Raw genomic sequence first — 21,854 nt, forward strand, 5'->3', positions numbered from 1 at the left:
GTGATTTCTCTGCACACCTGAAGATGACACATCTCGCTCACATAGCACTTATTAGCAAACCTTGAGGTATTTAAAATTATTTATTAGGCCAAGCATAGTCTAAAGGTTTAGGGTTAGGGCGCTGTGAATTTTGAAGACTAATTGTGCCAAAATATCTGCAGCTACAGAGGTCAATAAGGGCTTGCTGTAATACTCATCTACTGCTTCTTTGGTACGTGTAAATAATTGAATGTTCATATCCTGTCCACAGGTTCATTTTAAATCCAAACACTGGATTATGTGCTTTGATGGCTACACTCTGGTTACAACTGTAAATTAAATTGCGACAGATTCCCCTTTGTTTATGGAGGAAACGCTGTGCTCAGATGTGTAAGAAGTGAAAAAATTAGCTGCCAACACTTATAGATCTTGACACAAAATCCTACATAAACCTTGATAAAACCCTCAAAAAAACAAGTGTAAACAATGTATACAAACAATATTCAAATATAAGGAAAATATGACCATCCAAGGAAAAAAAAATGGAAAAAACAGGCAGAAATCTAAAAATTTGTGAATAAAGTATATATGTATTTCAAATATGTGATGAATCCACACAAAAAATCCTATTAGGAAATTCCCAGCAGATTATTAGTGAATATTCCAAAAAAAGTTTTTTTATTTCAAACGAAGGGAGTGAAAATGAGACACCTCCACCAAAAACACATGTTCTAGTGAATAGATGCACCTTACCAGAATGTTTGACAACCTATAATGGATGTTCCAACAAGCTTTATGTATATTCCATGTGACAAGACAAGGGGATCATCAGATCTCTGAGAAGCAGCTCTCCAAGTAGTAACTCACAAGTAATCCATCTAGATCAAAAGTAATTGTAAAGGACTCATAGTGTAGTAGTTCGTAAAAGCTGATTTATTACAAAAGATTAAAACTACTCACATGACAAATGCGGTAAACAAGCAGTATGTTATAACTGTACATAAGCCCCCAAACACTTTCCTCATGTTGCGCATCGGCTTCCAGGTCCCGGATGATGTCACTCTCATTGGCCCACAGACGTCATCAGGGGGAGTGGCCACAGATCCTCTTTAACAGAACTGCCAGCTGTCAAAATACCCCAAAAGTGCTTGCATCTGTTTGGCCAATCATTTTCTACCCGGCTCCTTTGATTTTTAAGCAAAGAATGTCGGAGGGAGTGGTGCTGCCACAGGCACCTACTTACAAAATTTCATTAGGAACCAGCTAAAATTTGCTAAGTGTATGACCAGCTTTAGATCTACTAGATCTCTAGATACTAGAGATGCAATCTACCTGCGCAGGTTTTTGGTTTACATCTAAGCAAGAATGAAGTGCACCAGGCCTCACCCTTGTTATCTTGTGTCCTGGCCAAAACTATCCCAGAGTCTAAGGATGTGCAGGTCTAGTGTTCTCATCTCCCACACTAGTCTTTCTTTTTTTACTCAGAGAAAATTGAGTACTGTCCATGATACTTTTTTTATTTGCACTAACATACAATTTTTCAGGACAAGCTTTTAGGGTATGTCCCCTTCTTCAAGGTCCAAGCAGTACTCAGAGTACTGCTTGGACCTTGAAGAAGGGGACATACCCTGAAATCTTGTCCTGAAAAATTGTATGTTAGTGCAAATAAAAAAAGTATCACGGACAGTACTCAATTTTCTCTGTCACAATTGCACTAATACGGCTACAATCACATTAAGTATGATGGAAGATTTTTTCACTCAGACAAGGAGAGAAGGTGTGCTGGATTGTTGGGCAAGGAGCTATGGTCCTACCACAAATGTGCATGAAATATATTTGATAAGACCTAATACAATAATGAGTTGGCTTGCCAATATTTGCGATGTTTCCTTAACAGTATTAGCAGCAAGATGCAGAAAAATGAGCTTCCAGCTTCCCCTCTTTGATGGAGAATGGGCATTGAGCCATGGGCAAGTCATAGATTCACTGACTTTCCATAGAGAACAGGAGTTTTCCTTGGTAACTTCCTGAGAGGAATTTGGTTTTGGCATCCTTGTGCTTGGTCCTATTGAACAGCATGTCAGATGCTGCGTCAATGACAGTTTTAAAGTGACATTGCCCTAGTATGCACACAGCATACAAGATGTTCCCAGGCTCCCAGCCCTTTCCTAAGCAAAGGGAGATTTACATCACCTCCATTGTCTGTCTAATTATACTGGAGACTAGGCACTGTGTAAAACCAAAAAGTTATTAAACTGGCATACTCAATCTAAGGCTGCTATCCATTTTTTTTTTTCATGCATTATGTTTGGAAGTCATTCATCATGGCTCGTATTTTAACTTTCTTATGCCAGATGCAAACTGGAAAATTTCTCTTCACTGTGCAATTAATTTATATGTGCAGGACCGAGAAAAGCTTTTAAGATTACGGAAGCAGCGGAAAAAGATGACAAAACTCCCTAAGGTAAAAGCATTTTCCATTTTTATTCAGAGTTTTATGGTCAGGACTAATCATAGAAAACAAATCTTCCTGTCTTGGTAACTGCTGTTCCTGATTAGCAGATCCAGTGAAGCACAAATATAGCAATTTGTTCCTCCATAGGGCTTTATTAGCTTTCTGCACAAATGTCACTTATATATTACATCCATCATCTTGTTATATAATTGCTGTTTGCCATTTAAAGTTTAATGCATTATAAACTTTCCTACATGCACCTTGTGGTCTTTCAACTGCATCAGATGTGCATTGATCGTACAGTTTCATCATTTGTTGGCCTGTATGCACAGTTTCTGTGTATTGTAGTGCTGACTGTTGACTCTGTTTTAATGTTTGTAACTTTATTATGAACATTTGGACAAAAATAATTAACAAAAAAAAAGAAAATTAGGCCTATCACTGCACAGGTTAATAAATGGCCTCTGTCTGTAGTCTGAGAACTGACAATTCCTGTGAAGAAACTACATATCCCACAATCTCTGGGTCTCTTAATTTAGTTCACTGTGGGTGAGAGCTAAATAGAAATTAGATCTGACACAGACAGAGCAATTAACAGAGAGACCACCTTGCAATCTTTCATCACATTAGCAGCCCCATGTTTATGATGCATTACAGAGAAAATGATAAGGCATGGACTGGACACTGTGTAAACTGGAACAAAAAGTTACCTGTCCTTTAGCAAATAGGGACAAGCTATGCATGAATACCAAGGTCAGCCATTACACTACAAACTGCAGCCATAACATGTAAACCAACCAATACAAGGTAAGGTAAACAAATAACACATGGAATATAAGTACACTAATACATAGTTAAAACAACAAAAGCATTTGAAAGTGTACAATGCTTTTAAGGCACAAGGCTTTTTCTATGTGCACAATATTTACTGTGTACTTATATATCTGATTTAAATTGTTGCTAAAGGCAAAACTTTTTTTATTTTGGATAGAGTAAAGCCGCGTACACACGTGGCGCACTGTCTGGCCAACTTAGTCCGTCAGACAATCCGACGGACAGTCCGTCATACTTTCCAATGAACGGACTTGCCCACACACGGCACTTTTTGAGCGGACTAATACGGCGGACTAAGTCCGCCATACTATCCGCCCTACTTTAGAAATGAACGGACTCGCCCACACACGCGGAGGAAAGTCCGCTCATTTCGAGCGCGTCTCTAGGTAGGCGGGGCCCGCGAAGGAGACGTCGCTGACCCCGCCGCCTGGTATGGACTTAAAGGGGAACCCCAACGATGAAAAAAATCGGCGTGGGGATCCCCCCCAAGTCCACAACAGACCCTTGTCCGAGTACGCTACCCGGCCGGCCAGGAAAGGGGGGCGAGCGAGCACCCCCCCTCCTGAGCCGTACCAGGCCGCGTGCCCTCAACATGGGGGGGTGCCTTGGGGAAGGGGGGCCGCACGGCCCCCCCACCCCAAAGCACCTTGTCCCCATGTTAATGAGGACAAGGGCCTCTTCCCGACAACCCTGGCCGTTGGTTGTCGGGGTCTGCGGGCGGGAGGCTTATCGGAATCCGGGAGCCCCCTTTAATAAGGGGGCCCCCGGATACCGGCCCCCCACCCTATGTGAATGAGTATGGGGTACAATGTACCCCTACCCATTCACCTGGAAAATAAAAGTCCAAAAAAAACACAACACACGAGATAAAATACTTTATTGCACAGCTCCGGGGGTCTTCCGTCTTCGGGGGTCTTCTCGCCGGACTTCTCCGCTATCTTCTTGTAGCTCTTTTGCTAGCGGAGGAGTCCGGCTTTCTTCCTCGCCGCCGGCCTCTTCTCCCGACTTCGGGGGTCTTGTCCCCCTCTTCGGTTCTTCTGCCGGGCCACCGCGCCTTCTTATAGCTCTTTTACAGGCGGTGGCCCAGTCTTCTGTCGCCGCCGTCGCCGCCGCCTTCCGTTCTTCTTCTTCTTCTTCTCCAGGAGATGTTGCCTCGACGCTCTCTCCGGCCGGAATGCCAGGGACGCGCTCCGCTGCCACTTATATAGGGACAATGGGGCGGTGTCACATGGCTTTATGTCACATGGGTTGGTCACATGGTGACCCCGCCCCTTATGATGTCATAGTCCCCATGTGACATCAACCCATGTGACCAACCCATGTGACATAAAGCCATGTGACACCGCCCCATTGTCCCTATATAAGTGGCAGCGGAGCGCGTCCCTGGCATTCCGGCCGGAGAGATCGTTAAAGCAACATCTCCTGGAGAAGAAGAAGAAGAAGAACGGAAGGCGGCGGCGACAGAAGACCGGGCCACCGCCTGTAAAAGAGCTATAAGAAGGCGCGGTGGCCCGGCAGAAGAACCGAAGAGGGGGACAAGACCCCCGAAGTCGGGAGAAGAGGCCGGCGGCGAGGAAGAAAGCCGGACTCCTCCGCTAGCAAAAGAGCTACAAGAAGATAGCGGAGGAGTCTGGCGAGAAGACCCTCGAAGACGGAAGACCCCCGGAGCTGTGCAATAAAATATTTTAACCCTGTGTTGTGTTTTTTTTGTACTTTTTTTCACAGGTGAATGGGTAGGGGTACATTGTACCCCATACTCATTCACATAGGGTGGGGGGCCGGTATCCGGGGGCCCCCTTATTAAAGGGGGCTCCCGGATTCCGATAAGCCCCCCGCCCGCAGACCCCGACAACCAACGGCCAGGGTTGTCGGGAAGAGGCCCTTGTCCTCATCAACATGGGGACAAGGTGCTTTGGGGTGGGGGGCCGCGCGGCCCCCCCTTCCCCAAGGCACCCCCCCATGTTGAGGGCACGCGGTCTGGTACGGCTCAGGAGGGGGGGCGCTCGCTCGCCCCCCTTTCCTGGCCGGCCGGGTAGCGTGCTCGGACAAGGGTCTGTTGTGGACTTGGGGGGGACCCCCACGCCGATTTTTTTCGGCGTTGGGGTTCCCCTTTAAGTCCATACCAGGCGGCGGGGCCAGCGACGTCTCCGTCGCGGGCCCTGCTTACCTGGATACCCGCTCGAAATGAGTGGACTTTTCTCCGGGCGGGAAAAGTCCGCTCATTTCAAAAGTACGGCGGACTGGCACACACACGGGCGGATTGTCCGCCGAAATGCGAGTCCAGCGGACAGTATTTCCAACATTCCGAAATACTTAGTCCGCCAGACTGCACGCTGAAAAAGTCCGCTGAAGCCCACACACGAGCGGACTGTCCGCTGAAATGTGTTTCGGCGGACTAAGTAGGCCAGACAGTCCGCCCGTGTGTACGCGGCTTAAGGGATGGGTATAAACCCTGTCAGATTTTTTTGCCATCTGTGTCCCTTTGGGGCAATATCTCTTCACTTCCTGTCTCATAGCCAAAACAGGAAGTGAGGGAATCCCAGCGTGCCACCAGGACTAGTGCCCCATGGATGATTTCCACTCTATTCCTGTTCTGGTGTTCACTAGGGACGGGCAAACGATTTGGCCCGAGCATACGTTCGGGCTGAACTTTTGTTGTTCGGACATTTGGCGAACATCCGAACAAACAGGCCGTTTGACTGTTTGTTCGCCCCCCCCCTGAACAACTGTTCAGCGAAAACATTGTGGCGCTGAACATTGCATTGCAAGCCCTAAACAGTTAAAGCTTCAGCCAATCAGGGCACAGAGCACTGTCAGAGTCATGATTGGACACTGTGACTTTATCCAATCATGGCCCATTCCCACAGTATAAAAATATTCTTTCAATGGCAGTCATTTTCAGTGTGATTTTGGCGTGGAGAGAGATAGAACAGGGCTGTTCAATGCTATTAGTTAGTTAGTGTGCTATACTGTGCTATTTTGCTTCAATCGTCAATGTAGAATATTAGTTTACTGTCAGTCTAGGGATAGTGTGAGTGTAGTGAGGAGGACCATCATTCAGCTTTGCATAGTGTGCAGCTAGAGTAAGGACAGCTCAGACAGTTTCACTGTAGTGTATTGAGACCGTGTCAGTAAACTTGACATTAGTGTATAGCTAGAGTAGGGACAGTTAAGATAGCGTCAGTGTAGTGACGGTTGAACAGCGTCTATTTGGTTGCGTTATGGCCAGTTTAACGCCATTTACTTCTGTGTGCATTACTGCCAGTTTAACGGCATATAGTGTGGTGTGCATAACTGCAAGTTTAATGCCATATAGTTCTGTGTGCATTACTGCCAGTTTAACGCCATATAGTTTTGTGTATGTTACTGCCAGTTTAACAGCATATAGTTTTGTGTGTGTTACTGCCAGTTTAACGCCATATAGTTTTGTGTGCGTTACTGCCAGTTTAATGCCATATAGTTCTGTGTGCGTTACTGCCAGTTTAACGCCATATAATTTTTTGTGTGTTACTGCCAGTTTAACGCCATTTACTTCTGTGTGTGTTACGGCCAGTTTAATGCCATATAGTTTTTTGTGCATTACTGCCAGTTTAGCACCATATAGTTCTGTGTGCATTACTGCCAGTTTAACACCTTATAGTTTTGTGCATTACTGCCAGTTTAACGCCATATAGTTTTGTGCGTTACTGTAAGTTTAACGCCATTTACTTCTGTGTGCGTTACTGCTAGTTTAACGCCTATTACTTCTGTGTGCATTGCTGCAAGTTGAACACCATATAGTTCTGTGTGCATTACTGCCAGTTTAACGCCATATAGTTCTGTGTGTGTTACTGCCAGTTCAACGCCATATAGTTCTGTGTGCATTACTGCCAGTTTAACACCATATAGTTCTATGTGTGTTGCTGCCAGTTCAATGCCATATAATTCTGTGTGCATTACTGCCAGTTTAGCACCATATAGTTCTGTGTGCATTACTGCCAGTTTAACACCTTATAGTTTTGTGCATTACTGCCAGTTTAACGCCATATAGTTTTGTGCATTACTGTAAGTTTAACGCCATTAACTTCTGTGTGCGTTACTGCTAGTTTAACGCCTATTACTTCTGTGTGCATTGCTGCAAGTTGAACACCATATAGTTCTGTGTGCATTACTGCCAGTTTAACGCTATATAGTTCTGTGTGTGTTACTGCCAGTTCAACGCCATATAGTTCTGTGTGCATTACTGCCAGTTTAACACCATATAGTTCTATGTGTGTTGCTGCCAGTTCAACGCCATATAATTCTGTGTGCATTACTGCCAGTTTAACGCCATATAGTTCTGTGTGTGTTACTGCCAGTTTAACGCCATATAGTTCTGTGTGCATTACTGGCAGTTTAATGCCATATAGTTTTGTGTGCATTACTTCCAGTTTAACACCATATCGTTTTGTGCGTTACTGTATGTTTGGTGCACTATTTTGCAGTATATTATAGTGTATCAGGGGAGTGTGTCTATGTAGTGTGAGTACTCAAATTAAATTGCACCAAACACCACTTTACATTGATTAAAATGCATCTAGGTACAGATTTGCACTTCTTCTTTACATTTGCTTAAAAGCACCACCCCCTCCCAATAATGTCTGGGAGGACAACAAGGAGAGGAAGATGTTCCCTTGGCACTGTAAGGAGGCCAGCAACAAATGTGTCCACAGGCAAAGGTGGATGGGGTGGTCAGTTCTCAGGCAGGGCATCCTTTCCTCTGTTTAGTGAGTTTACCCATGCCGCAGTATGCAGAGGAGGCGGTGGACTGGCTTACTAAACCTTCCTCATCCTCCTCATTCTCTGTCACGCAAGCAGAGACAAGTGTGCAGTCCCCTGCAGTTGCCAGAGTGGATAAACCTGCCTCCTTGTCCACATCTATTCCTGCCATAGCCCCAACATCAGCCACGGAGGAGTCAGCTAAGTTATTTGAACACAGCGTCAGCCACTTGCCCCTTGATGATGCCCAGCCATTACTGGATTCAGATGTTGGTTCTGAGGTTGAGAATGACAGGAACATGAGCTTAGAGAGAGGGGAGAACACTGGTAGACAAATTGCCATTCATGTTCCCCCAGCCACAGAGTATTGCCAATTTGTCTCCAGTGATAATGATGATGATGGAGGAGACGGAGGTGATGATGATGATGAGGTCCCTGATGCAACTTGGGTGCCAGATAGAGCAGAAGAGGAAACTGAAGGTGTGGTGGCACAACCCCAAGGAGGCCGACATCAAGAAAGAATAGAGAGCAGCCATCCTATACCATCACATTCTGCAGCTGTTATCTCCCGGCCCACTCCCCAAAGCTCAGCTGTCTGGGCCTTTTTCAGCACATCTGCAGCAGATTGCACTGTTGCTATCTGCAAACTGTGTCTCGGGCACATCAAATGTGGCAAAAACACCAGCCATTTGGTTACCACATGCTTAACAAGGCTTTTAACATCCAACCACTCATCCTGTTGGCAAGAGCACCTAAAAGCCACACAAAAGGGGCACAAATCTGTCCCTCCTCCTCCTTACCCTCTTCAATCTGCCCCTGCTATACTGAGTCATTACTTCTCAGCAGCCTCCACTGACAGGGATGATGGTATAGCACAGGGTGTCACAGGTCCTAGCAGCACATCTGCCAGCAGCACACCACCAGTTGTAGACTGTAGCCGGCAAATTTCTCTTCCCCATCTGCTGCAGTGGAAATAAAAAATACAGTCCCTGCCACCCACATGCCCACAGTCTAAATGCAAGCTTGTCAAAGCTGTTGGATCTCAAACTTCTGCCCTTCAGCCTGGTGGATTCTGCCCCCTTCCGTGAATTTTAACAATGTGCTGTACTACAATGGCAGGTTCCCAGTCGCTACGACTTTTCATGTAAGGCCGTTCCATCTCTCTACCATCACGTGGAAGGGAATGTTCTGGCATTGTTGGGAAAGGCAGTCAGCTGTAAAATCCACCTTACTGCTGACACATGGTCCAGCAAGCTTGCACAGGGGCGATATATTTAGTTCACAGCACACTGGGTAACACTGCTTGCAACTCGAAAGGATGCAGGACAGGGCTCGCTTGTTGTGCCCCCATGTCTCCATACAGCTGGTGGTGATGAAGCCAGACCTGTGAGCTCTACCCTCACCTCCTCCTCCTCCACCACCTCCATGCCCTCCTCTGCAGAATTGTCCTATGAACATCAGGTACCCCCTAAGCGTTCAAAGAGCTATTACATGAAAGGTGCCATTCAGTGCTTCAGCTGGTGTGTTTAGGGGACAGGAACCACACCAGAGCAGAGATTCTTGCAGCTCTACAGGGACAGGCCCAGAGGTGGTACACACCACGCCAGCTGGAGCCAGGAATGGTGATGTGCAATAATAGCTACTCCTGTCCGCCCTTAGACAGGGAAAGTTGACACATGTGCCATGCCTGGCTCAATTTGGTGATGCAGCGTTTCCTAAATATGTACCTATGGTTGCAAGATGTGCTAAAGCTGGCCAGAAGAGTCTGTAGCCATTTCAGGCAGTCATACACAGCCAGTATAAAATATGGTAAATTGTGGCTCCTGCGCTAATAACCAAAGTAATTAAATAAAGCAAATGCTGCACACACCGTATGAGCCAAACCAAAAGTGCATAGATAATAAGTATAAATGGTGCTGCGCTTTTACCAAAAGAAAATATAATAAAAAGTTTTTAGGAAAATAATCGCATCTAACCTCTTATCAAAGAATAGTGATAAAAATTACATAATACCTCTAACGATATATGTAAACATATAAATACATATAAACAATATATATTTATAAAGTGCAAGCCTGCAAAAAAAAGGATAAATATAAAGTGCACAACATGAATAAATAAATTGCTACTATAAATATAATGTGAAATATATATATCGTGGTATATATCCCAATAATTATGAAGGAAACAACAGTGTCATATCCAGTGCAAAATAATTTTATATGAAAAACAATAAACAGTTCTTGATGGATTGCTGAAAGTGATTCATCCGTGCCAAACCCAGTGCCACAAAAAACATCCAAATGTTCACCAACTAATGATTACACAATTACCTTACAGCTGTAAGGCAAACAGCATGAATGGTAACTCCTAAGATGGATGAAAGGGAGGAGACACACAGACCACCGTCCAGTTCCTCTAATAACAGCCCACAACGTCCACAATGACTAGAGGAGGATACTCAGAGAACAAATAGGGAGCGATCCATAGTATAGTATTTTTCACAAAATAAACAAATTTATAAAAAATACAAACTACTCTCAAACATGCAGGAGACAATTGCACATAAACAGAACGCCAAGCGGTCCACTCGTGCGTGCTACGTCACTTCCGGTATCCGAACGGAAGAGATGTAGCACGCACGAGTGGACCGCTCGGCGTTCTGTTTATGTGCAATTGTCTCCTTCATGTTTGTGAGTAGTTTGTATTTTTAATAAATTCATGAATTTTCTGAAAAATACTACACTAAGTGAGGAATTTCGGAATTTTTTGAGTCGTTGCCGCACCAGGGCTATCAGCTTCCACATCCCATCAGCAGTGTCTGCATCATGTGGTGGACGATTACCTCGGGGCCAAAACAGAGATGGAGAGCTTTCCAGCTGATAATCCACTGACTTACTGGGTCATAAGACCACTGGCCAGAACTTGCCTAGTATGCTATTGAGTTGTTGGGCTGCCCTGCATCCAGCGTGCTTTCAGAACGGGCATTCAGTGCTGCAGGAGGTTTTGTTACTGATCATAGAACGCGTCTGTCCACAGACTCCGTGGACCATTTGACTTTTATAAAAATGAATCAGTCCTGGATTACCAGCTATGAGACCCCTGATGCTGATGTCACTGATTAAGTCTTTTTGGGATGTTGAATCTCTGCAGGGCTTCGAAGCTGCCTAGCTTTGAGGGTGTTCAATCATTTCATCTGGAAGAATGTTTTTGGTATAGGTTTCATGGGCACAATTAACACCCAAAAAATAATTTTTACGCCCCGTTACTTCTATCCAAAAAATTAAACTTTGGTGTCCCTTTGACTAAAAAGTCATAGTGACACCAGAATGTATCCAAAAAATCTCTCATATTGTTCCCCTTGCACTACATTGTGGCCTCATCATATATTCTGGCTCCCCAGCTTTTGCTGAGCAAAATAAAGGCAGCTTGCAGGGAAAATGTTTTTTTTTTGCTTTATTAATGCAATTATTGCTGCAGCAGATTCTAGACATCGTACAGATCTGACACTTTACAGGTAGACTAAAGCCCCGTACACACGAGAGGGATTAAGTCTGACAGACCTCCAAAGGAGTTCCGCCGGAGTTCAGACGGAGTTCCGACGGAGTTCTGGCGGACTTTTCGACCGAACGGACTTGACCACACACCATCACACCAAACTCCGACGGAGTCGAACGTGATGACGTACGACTGGATTCGACGTAGGAAGTTCATAGACAGTAGCCAATAGCTGCCCTAGCGTCGGTTTTAGTCCGTCGGAGTAGCACACACACGAGCGGATTTTTCGACGGGGACCGGGTCCGGCGGAGTTCCGTCGGGAAAATTTGAAGCATGCTTCATTTCTAAAGTCCGTCAGACTTTGGCGAATCAAAAGTCCGTTGCAGCCCACACACGATCGGATAGTCTGACGGACTCAGTCCGTCGGAGTTTGGATGTCGAAAAGTCCGCTCGTGTGTACGGGGCTTAATGCCCCGTACACACGAGAGGACTTATGTCCGACAGACTTCCAAAGGAGTTCCGACGGAGTTCCGACGGAGTTCTGACAGACTTTTCGGCCGAACGGACTTGGCCACACATGATCACACTAAACTCCGACGGATTCGAACGTGATGACGTACGACCCGACTCGAATAAGGAAGTTCATAGCCAGTAGCCAATAGCTGCCCTAGCGTCGGTTTTAGTCCGTCGGAGTAGCATACACACGAGCGGAGTTTTCAAAGGGGACCGGGTCCGGCGGAGTTCCGTCGGGAAAATTTGAAGCATGCTTCATTTCTAAAGTCCGTCAGACTTTTGCGAAGCTAAAGTCCGTTGCAGCCCACACACGATCGGATAGTCTGACGGACTTGGTCTGACGGACTTTGGATGTTGAAAAGTCCGCTCGTGTGTACGGGGCATTAGAGGACCCCTCAGGGGCTATATTGGAAGAAATTTTTTAAATTTTTATTATTTTACTTGAAAATTAAAAAAATCAATGCTCATTTAAAAATTACGTTTTTCACAAACTTTTTTTATTGATACATGTCCCCCAAGACAGGTCCCGGACCCCTATAACCATTGTATGCCCAATTACTTGCACATAAGCCTTCAAAACGGGCAGCTTTGATTTTTGACATTCGGGTCCCATTGACTTTAATGGGGTTCGTTATTCAGGTCCGAACTTTTGCTGTTTTCAAAATTTCTGGTGGTTCTGTTCGGCCCATGCCTAGTGTCCCCCCAAAATTTGGGATTTTTGTTTACTTTCACTTTCAAAGGTAAACATGACAAATAGAGAGGGTGAATCTCCCTAACATGGACACAGACAGCAATAAGAACTGACAGGTGTTCTAATCCCTCTCCACTCTATCCAAGACGAAACGGCTGCTATTTCTTCAGTGCATGAACAAAGTTTGTTAAAGTGGTCGTAAATCTAGTTACACCACATTTACCCACAGTAAGCCTATAATAAAGCTTACTTGTAGGTACTGGAGATATATACTTAACCTGCATGGTTTAGGAGATTATTACCATATACACTTGCGCCGACGTCATCGGCGCCTGCGCACAAAAGAATGGGCATGATCGTGCCATTTCTAAAGGGCCCCTGTCATGAGCAGCGGCTCCCATGCGCAGGCGCGGGAATGGTGACATGCAACTCCAGCCAGTCACAAAGCTGGAGTCCACAGAAGGAAGAGAGGTGAAGATGGATGCGGCCACCAGCGGAGACAGCAGGGACATCGTGGTATGCTTCGTTTGCAGGTAAGTGCAACCTAATGGGCTAGTATGCTTTTACTTCGCAGGTGAAAAGAGAGGTAGTAAAACCCATCAGGGTATATTTCCTCTTTAAAATCCCTGCAATGTGCAAAGATTACCCAGAAGGGATTTTTTTCTCAACAAAAGTAGGGTTATTCCTTAAAGTGGAAGAGGGAGTCTCTGCACTCTAAGCCAATCAAAGCACTCTTGGTCTGCACAGTGCAATCAGCCACACATTCAGCATTTGTAAAGGGAGAAGAGCAGGGAGATGATCTCATCAGAATACTATTGCTCCTTCATTGTCCCATAACATGCCAAGGAGTGTCCTGGACCACACTGTGCTGGTAATTGCTATGTAGTCTACCAAGAGGCCCAGGATCTGTCTGCCAGCTAGTCAGAATTAAAAAAATCATTTGGCAAGTGTAACAGGTTACATATCTAGATATCTCCATTGGATATTTAGCTGCTTGATTGGAGTTCACATTTAAATGACATGTACTAATGTTCTTTTCATTTTTATTTTTTCTTTATCAGCCAGTTGTGGAAACATTCTTTGGTTATGATGAAGAGGCCTCGCTGGATTCTGATGGCTCTTCAATATCCTACCAGACCGATCGAACAGACCGTACCCCCTGCACGCCAGATGAAGATGTTGAAGAGGTGACACATCTTCATTCAATAATCCAGCTATACAAAATGGCTCCTGCACATCTAACATGGTGCTATCTATTTGTAATCTGTTAAAAAGAGTCCAGTAAAATGAACAGCTTTGTTTGTTAGTGATGAATTGATTTGAAGCTGGGCATTAATATTCATGTCAATTTGTAGATGCCAGTACTTGTCCTTCAAGGGACTGAAGTAGCATAATTATATACTGACAATAATTTTAATACCGCTATAGAGTGTATGAAATTATATAAGTTCAGGGATAGAAAAAGAACATATATAAAATTAAAGTGGTCATTCTCCAACACATACCTAACCTCCTCTCCAAAAAATCCACTATAGTCATTGTTGTGTATCCTGTTTCCTGCAATGCCTATGAAGCCATAAACTACACAGTAAATAAAAAGTAAGAATAGAATTGTATTTGATAGGCTTAAAGCCCAACCCCAGTAAAATTAAAAGTCCTCTTTTGCAGGGGACTGTGTCCACACTGCAAGGGTTAAAGAGGTTGTAAACCCAAGAAAAGAACCAAACCAAAAAAAAAAACACCCTCTATTGCCCCGTACACACGGTCAGACTTTCCAACGGAAAATGTGCGATCGGATCATGTTGACGCAAAATCCGATCGTGTATGGGCTCCATCGGACTTTTCCCATCGGTATTTCCGACACACAAAGTTTGAGAGCTAGATCTAAAATTTTCCGAAAACAGAATCCTATCGTTTAAATTCCGATCGTGTGTAGACAATTCCGACGGACAAAGTGCCACACATGCTCAGAATAAATTACGAGACGAAAGCTATTGACTACTGGCCCATTTATAGTCCCGTAGTACGTGTTGTTGTACATCACCACGTTCAGAACGATCACATTTTCCAACAACTTTGTGTGGCCATGTGTATGCTAGAGAAGTTTGGGCCAAAATCCGGTGGAAAAAAATCAGACGGATTTTGTCATCGGAAAGTCCGACCGTGTGTACAGGGCATAAGACAAAGGAATCCCATACTTGCTCATTATGAAATACTTACCTTAGAATGAAGCCCTGCAGTGGCGCCCGTATACCGCTGAGATGGCTGACATCTTTCATGGTGTTTCTTACGGGTTTGTGGGCTCCGGCGCTGTGAGTGACCAGAGCCGCAATGACGTCATGCATGCGGAAGCCGCCAGTCATGGCACAGATCTCTGAAAAAACAGCACCTACGGCCGTTCCTTTAGAGCGCATGCGCCGATTACTTACTTGGTGGCGTATATAGTAAATATCTCCTAAACAGTGCAAGTTTAGGAGATATTTACAGTATCTACAGCTAAGCCTTATTATAGGCTTATCTGTAGGTACAATTAAAAAAGAAGACTTTACTTCCTCTTTAACTGCTCATTTCTGTCTAGGGGATGGGAAATGCACTTGTACTTACTCGTTCCTTTGCTCCCCTTGTAGTATATTAATGGACCTTTACTAAAAAAACAAGAATGTTGCATATACTGTAAAAACTACTTACAGTTGTAGAAAAATATTGAAGTACATACAGTGTGTCACAAACATGCATACAACACACCTACACAAACTATCCGGCCTAGCTAATGAGTTTTGACAATGGTCTGTATGTGCAAAGGGATACACTAAAAAATTACTTGGCTTGAGTTATAGCTGGCCTACAATTTCCATAGCAAACAGGACTCCAGGCATCTTAAGTGATTGCAAGAAAGTAAGTTCTTGCTATTTATCTCTTGTAGTGTAGATTATAGTGTTTCACCTGGAGCAGAGTTTTTCTTCGCCTTGTGGAGTCCACTCTGGCAGAGACATTCCTTATTTTTGTGGAGTCTCCTCTTTCAACTTGCGTTCATGTATTTAGAAAGTCTTGGTAGCCATTCCCACATGGGTGTATACCTTTCTATGTCTTTCTTTCTACATCAGTCTCTGTGAGAAAAGCATATTCTAAGTCCAAACTCTAAATGTAGTATTCCACATGCCATGGGTCAAATATGTCAAAAGGTCAAGTTATTGTTAATCCTTATTGACATAGCTTTGGGTCCAATGTTTGAAAAAGCTCCCCCAAAACAATGGCATTACCTAAAAATGTGTACATTGTCCAAATATGAAACATTAATCTCTATTTCCCCATTGTATTATAAGACAGTGAACTAGTCATATGCAAATATAGTTCCAATGGCATTTGTCTAAGAGATGTTCCCACAAGAAAACTAATGTACTCCAACAACAAATGTGTTTATGTAAGTCTGCAAAATCACAAAACCTACAACACACCCGCCAGACGGTGCTCCCCTACACGCCTCAATGGATCCCCCCTCAGCATCCTCACATCCAATGCAGGGCTTTGCAGGTCTTGATGAGATCAGAGGAGAAGACGCTGCAGGTACCCATCTGGCTGCATGGATTGAACGATCAGGTAAATAAAACCGCTTTGGTCTTTTAGTTTTCCTGGAGTTCAGCTTAGAATATTCTCTACACAGGGCATGGCCAAAGAAGATACAGAGCTGAGGTTCCGCCAGCTAACTATGGAGTACCAGGCCTTACAGCGGGCATATGCCCTTCTGCAGGAACAAGTGGGTGGAACCCTGGATGCAGAGCGAGAAGTCAAGGTGCTTATTTGTTTAATTTCTTTCTCCCCTTTTCCTTTACGTTTCCGTTATTCACAAGCCATTTTCTTTGCAGAGATAACCTCTTAAACCCCTCAATCCTTTATTGGTTCATGTTGTATATGTTTTGTGGTTATGAACTAATAGAAGTGTAAATAACTGATATCTGTATTAATGCTGAATTAGTACAAATCATCTGAAAGTGGAAATTTGTTATTCTTACAGACTCGAGAGCAACTGCAATCTGACATTCATCATTACCAAACAAGAATAGAAGATCTTGAGAAAGCCATTTCTGAACAGGGCCAGGTGAGATGCGTTTATGAGGTTTCTATGAATGGATGGGAAGAAAATTGTATTTAAATATTAACTATTAACTGTTAACTATTATCCACTCCACTTATATACAGAAGTATGACAAAGGTGTTTTACCAACCAAGGGGTTTGCATTTCTGTACATCCTGCCCTTAGATTTATACAGCTCTGTCAGATAGCATGGCAGATAGATTACACCAGTTACAACAGTTAGGCAATACAGTGGTTTTCTCTCTATACCCATAGCCTGCTGACTGGACATTCAAGCCGTGTTCACATATAGTACAGCGACTTGCATTTTACCAGACCGGAACGCAGGTTAGTGCTAGGACACTCTGAAAACAATTGTTTTCTATGTGTCATGTTAACACTACACCGCACCCCAGAGGGGAATTGCAGTGAGCTGCAATAAAATGCAGCTATGCTAGATTTTAATTTTTTTATCACAGCATACAGGAAAGGATTGCATGTCACTATACAGTAGGGTTGCCACCTTTTCTTCAAGACAAACCCAAACACTTTAGCAGCGGCATTTTTTTTTTTTTTTGGGGGGGGGGGGGGTATACACTTATAATAAGATTGTAAAAGGCCTGGGACACTTTTGGTGGCCTAAAAGAGAGTAGTAATGTGGCGCATAGCACGCCGCAGCAAACAGTGCACGTGGCTGAATTGTGAGTGTTATACACGGAATGCAGGGGTCTGATATGTCCTGGGGAGAGGGCTAGTGCTAGCGGGGGGGGGGGGAGTTAGATATGTGCAGGGGAGGAGTCTTTGGGAGGGGGAGAGGGCCAGTGCTTACAGGTAGTGATGGCCGACGGCGGTCGTTTCGCGGCGAATTTTCGGCTGTTCGCGGTCCGCCCGTTTGGCGGACTATTGGCGCCGTTCACCCGGCGGACTTCTGCGTTTCCTGTGTAAAAGAACTTTGACCTATAATGACACATCCACCATGGGGTACAGGAAAGCCAATTGAGACATTACAGCACATGGACACTTGGACATTCCCCCTAACCTATAAATACAACCGATCCGGCGGCCATTTTACATTCTTTCTTCTGTCACGATAGGGAGAGGTTGCTGTGTGGAGCAGGGAGAGATTACAGTGACCCAAATCGCTAGCTATTTGGTACACAAAAGTTCTTTTCAGGACTGGTATAGGTGTTAGGTGTAGTTCAGGATAGGCAGTGCTGTGCTAGTGATTGTTGCAGCAGCCTGAGTGTCTTTTGTCAGTTTAGAGAAAGGGACAGGACGGTGTGTCTGCTGTAGGGACAGTCAGTTTAGTCATCATCATTAGCTGTTACTATCAGGTCCACAAAAGTGCTATTCCAGTAGCCCCTGTTTTGTCAGTTTATATAGGGACAGGCAGGAAGCAGTGTGTCAGGCAGTGAGGGTCAGTTTAATCAGTAACTGTTACTATTAGTTCCACAAAGGTTCTTTTCAGGACTGGTATCAGTGGTATGGTAATAGGCTTGTACACGTATAATATTCTTTCTTCCAAATATAGAAAGAATATTATACTTGACTGCTGCCCTTCTGCTGCAGTCTGCTAATCATTCACAACCCACTTGTTCCACAAAGCTTCTTATAAGGACTGTTAACTTGGTCTGTCTAGGGTGCTACAGTACATAGGGTTGAGTGAGGTACAGTCTGCCATTCTATAAGGACTGGTATCGGTCCACAATACATAGGGTTGAGGTGCACTACTGCTGACCGCTGTCCTATACTGCAGCAGTCCTTCATCGGTATAGGGACTGACGTACAGTCTGCTAATCACTCACACACAACCTACTTGGTCCACAAAAGTCCTTATAAGGACTGGTAACTTGGTCTGTCTAGGGTGCTACAGTACATAGGGTTGAGTGAGGTACAGTCTGCTATTCTATAAGGACTGGTATCAGTCCACAATACATAGGGTTGAGGTGCACTACTGCTGACCGCTGCCCTATACTGCAGCAGTCCTTCATCGGTATAGGGACTGACGTACAGTCTGCTAATCACTCACACACAACCTACTTGGTCCACAAAAGTCCTTATAAGGACTGGTAACTTGGACTGTCTAGGGTGCTACAGTACATAGGGTTGAGTGAGGTACGGTCTGCTATTCTATAAGGACTGGTATCGGTCCACAATACATAGGGTTGAGGTGCACTACTGCTGACCGCTACCCTATACTGCAGCAGTCCTTCCTCGCTATAGGGACTGACGTACAGTCTGCTAATCACTCACACACAACCTACTTGGTCCACAAAAGTCCTTATAAGGAGTGGTAACTTGGTCTGTCTAGGGTGCTACAGTACATAGGGTTGAGTGAGGTACAGTCTGCTATTCTATAAGGACTGGTATCGGTCCACAATACATAGGGTTGAGGTGCACTACTGCTGACCGCTGCCCTATACTGCAGCAGTCCTTCATCGGTATAGGGACTGACGTACAGACTGCTAATCACTCACACACAACCTACTTGATCCACAAAGGTCCTTATAAGGACTGGTAAGGTATAGGGTACTACAGTACATAGGGTTGAGTGAGGTACAGTCTGCCATTCTATAAGGACTAGTATCGATCCACAATACATAGGGTTGAGGTGCACTACTGCTGACCGCTGCCCTATACTGCAGCAGTCCTTCATCGGTATAGGGACTGACGTACAGTCTGCTAATCACTCACACACAACCTACTTGGTCCACAAAGGTCCTTATAAGGACTGGTAAGGTATAGGGTACTACAGTACATAGGGTTGAGTGAGGTACAGTCTGCCATTCTATAAGGACTGGTATCGGTCCACAATACATAGGGTTGATGTGCACTACTGCTGACCGCTGCCCTATACTGCAGCAGTCCTTCATCGGTATAGGGACTGAGAGTTTTGTCACAGGGTCATTTAAAAAATGACAGGCAGAGGAGGAGGCAGGCCCTTCCGCAGGGGTGATAGGGGTAGGGCAGGAGCAACAGGCTTGAGCCAAAGTGGGAAGTTGCAGAAGGTGCGTTCAATTACTTTAAAGGACGCACCAGACTTGGTTGAGTGGCTCGCTCAGCCTTACTCTTCTGCACCCTCCTCATCCTCTCGATCTGCACCCTCTTCTTCACTCTCTGCTATGTACACCCCCAAAGACACTACCACCAACAACACCACCACCACCACCACCACATACCTTCCGCTTGAGTCACAGGAAGAAAGTATTTCTCACAGAAGGGCATCCCAGAGCTATATGGCCATGTTCAGCGGCAAGTGAATGTATCTCTGGCAAACAGTGTCGGTGCCAAGATACATCTGACCACAGACACGTGGTCTAGCAAACACGGGCAGGGAAGGTATATCACTTTTACTGCCCACTGGGTGAACCTTCTGACGGCCGTCAAGCATGTAACCCGTGGCACCCGTGTAGATTTGGTTTTACCGCCACAGATTGCATGCAGGCCTGACTCTTCTTCTCCTCATCCTCCTACTCCATCCTCCTCCCTCTCCTCCTCAGCTGACTCCTCCTTTTCCGATGCTAGCGTCTCTTCTGCTGCGCCAACAAGCTCCCAGAACCTATTTGACATGCCAGGTGAGACGTTGCCATGCCGTGCTGCGTCTGTTGTGCCTGGAAGCCAAGAGCCACACTGGCCCGGCACTCCTTTCAGCTTTGCGTTCACAGGCAGATCAGTGGCTAACACCCCTCAATTTGACAGTTGGTAAAGTGGTGTGTGACAACGGTGCCAATCTGCTTAGCGCATTGAAACAGGGCAAAATCACGCACGTGCCATGCATGGCACACGTCTTAAACTTGGTCGTGCAGCGATTCCTTGTCAAATACCCTCGGGCCCAGGACTAGTGATGGACGAACGTTTCGCCCGGCGGTCGTTTCGCGGCGAATTTCCGACATTCGCGGTCCGCACGTTCGAACGCCTTTTTCCGTCGTTCGCCGCGGCGGACTTACGTGTTTAATGTATACAAGAACTTTAACCTTTGGTGACACGTTTATCATGTGATACAGGACAGCCAATTGAGACATGACAGCACATGGACACTTGGACATTCCCCCTAACCTATAAATACACCCGATCCGGTGGCCATTTTACATTCTTTCTTCTGTTACGATAGGGACAGGTTCCTGTGTGGAGTAGGGAGAGATAAACCACTAGCTATTTGGTACACAAAAGTTCTTTTCAGGACTGGTATAGGTGTTAGGTGTTGATAGGTTTGCTGTGCTGCTGATTCTTGCAGCAGCCTGAGTGTCTTTTGTTAGTTTAGAGAAAGGGAAAGGACGGTGTATGCTACAGGGACAGCCAGATTAGTCTTTCATCATCATCATCATCATCATCATCATTAGCTGTTACTATCAAGGTCCACAAAAGAGCTGTTCCAGTAACCACTAATCGTTCTCTTTTTTTGCCAATTTGTATAGGGACAGGAAGGAAGCAGTGTTGTCAGGCAGTGAGGGTAATTTTAAAGACTTGCTGTTATTATTAGTTCCACAAAGGTTCTTTTCAGGACTGGTATCAGTGGTACAGTAATAGGCTTGTACATGTATAATATTCTTTCTTCCAAATATAGAAAGGATATTATACTTGACTGCTGCCCTTCTGCTGCAGTCTGCTAAACATTCACAACTCACTTGTTCCACAAAAGTTCTTATAAGGACTGGTAACTTGGTATAGGGTGCTACGGTACATAGGCTTGAGTGCGGTACAGTCTGCTGTTCTGTAAGGACCGCTATCGGTCCACAATAGATAGGGTTGACGTGCACCACTGCTGACCGCTGCCCTATACTGCAGCAGTCCTTCAGCGGTATAGGGACTGACGTACAGTCTGCTAATCACTAACACACAACCTGCTTGTTCCACAAAAGTTCTTATAAGGACTGGTAACTTGGTATAGGGTGCTACGGTACATAGGCTTGAGTGCGGTACAGTCTGCTGTTCTGTAAGGACCGCTATCGGTCCACAATAGATAGGGTTGACGTGCACCACTGCTGACCGCTGCCCTATACTGCAGCAGTCCTTCAGCGGTATAGGGACTGACGTACAGTCTGCTAAACACTAATACACAACCTGCTTGGTCCACA

At 45.0% G+C, this 21,854-nt stretch overlaps 1 protein-coding gene across 2 annotated transcripts in view; it reads left to right on the top strand.

Moving 5' to 3' along the window:
• JAKMIP3 (Janus kinase and microtubule interacting protein 3) overlaps positions 1-21,854 on the top strand; it is a 261,757-nt gene that overhangs the window by 133,003 nt on the left and 106,900 nt on the right. For both annotated transcript variants that reach the window (XM_077455553.1, XM_077455552.1), the window contains 4 exons: positions 2,384-2,443; positions 13,769-13,894; positions 16,369-16,497; positions 16,720-16,803. In XM_077455553.1, the coding sequence (XP_077311679.1) occupies positions 2,384-2,443; positions 13,769-13,894; positions 16,369-16,497; positions 16,720-16,803 (399 nt within the window). The remainder of the gene's footprint in view (positions 1-2,383; positions 2,444-13,768; positions 13,895-16,368; positions 16,498-16,719; positions 16,804-21,854) is intronic.

Source organism: Lithobates pipiens, unplaced genomic scaffold, assembly GCF_037356315.1.
Source record: "Lithobates pipiens isolate NorthernLeopardFrog02 unplaced genomic scaffold, aLitPip1_a1.2 Scaffold_25, whole genome shotgun sequence".
Lineage (NCBI taxonomy): Eukaryota > Metazoa > Chordata > Amphibia > Anura > Ranidae > Lithobates > Lithobates pipiens.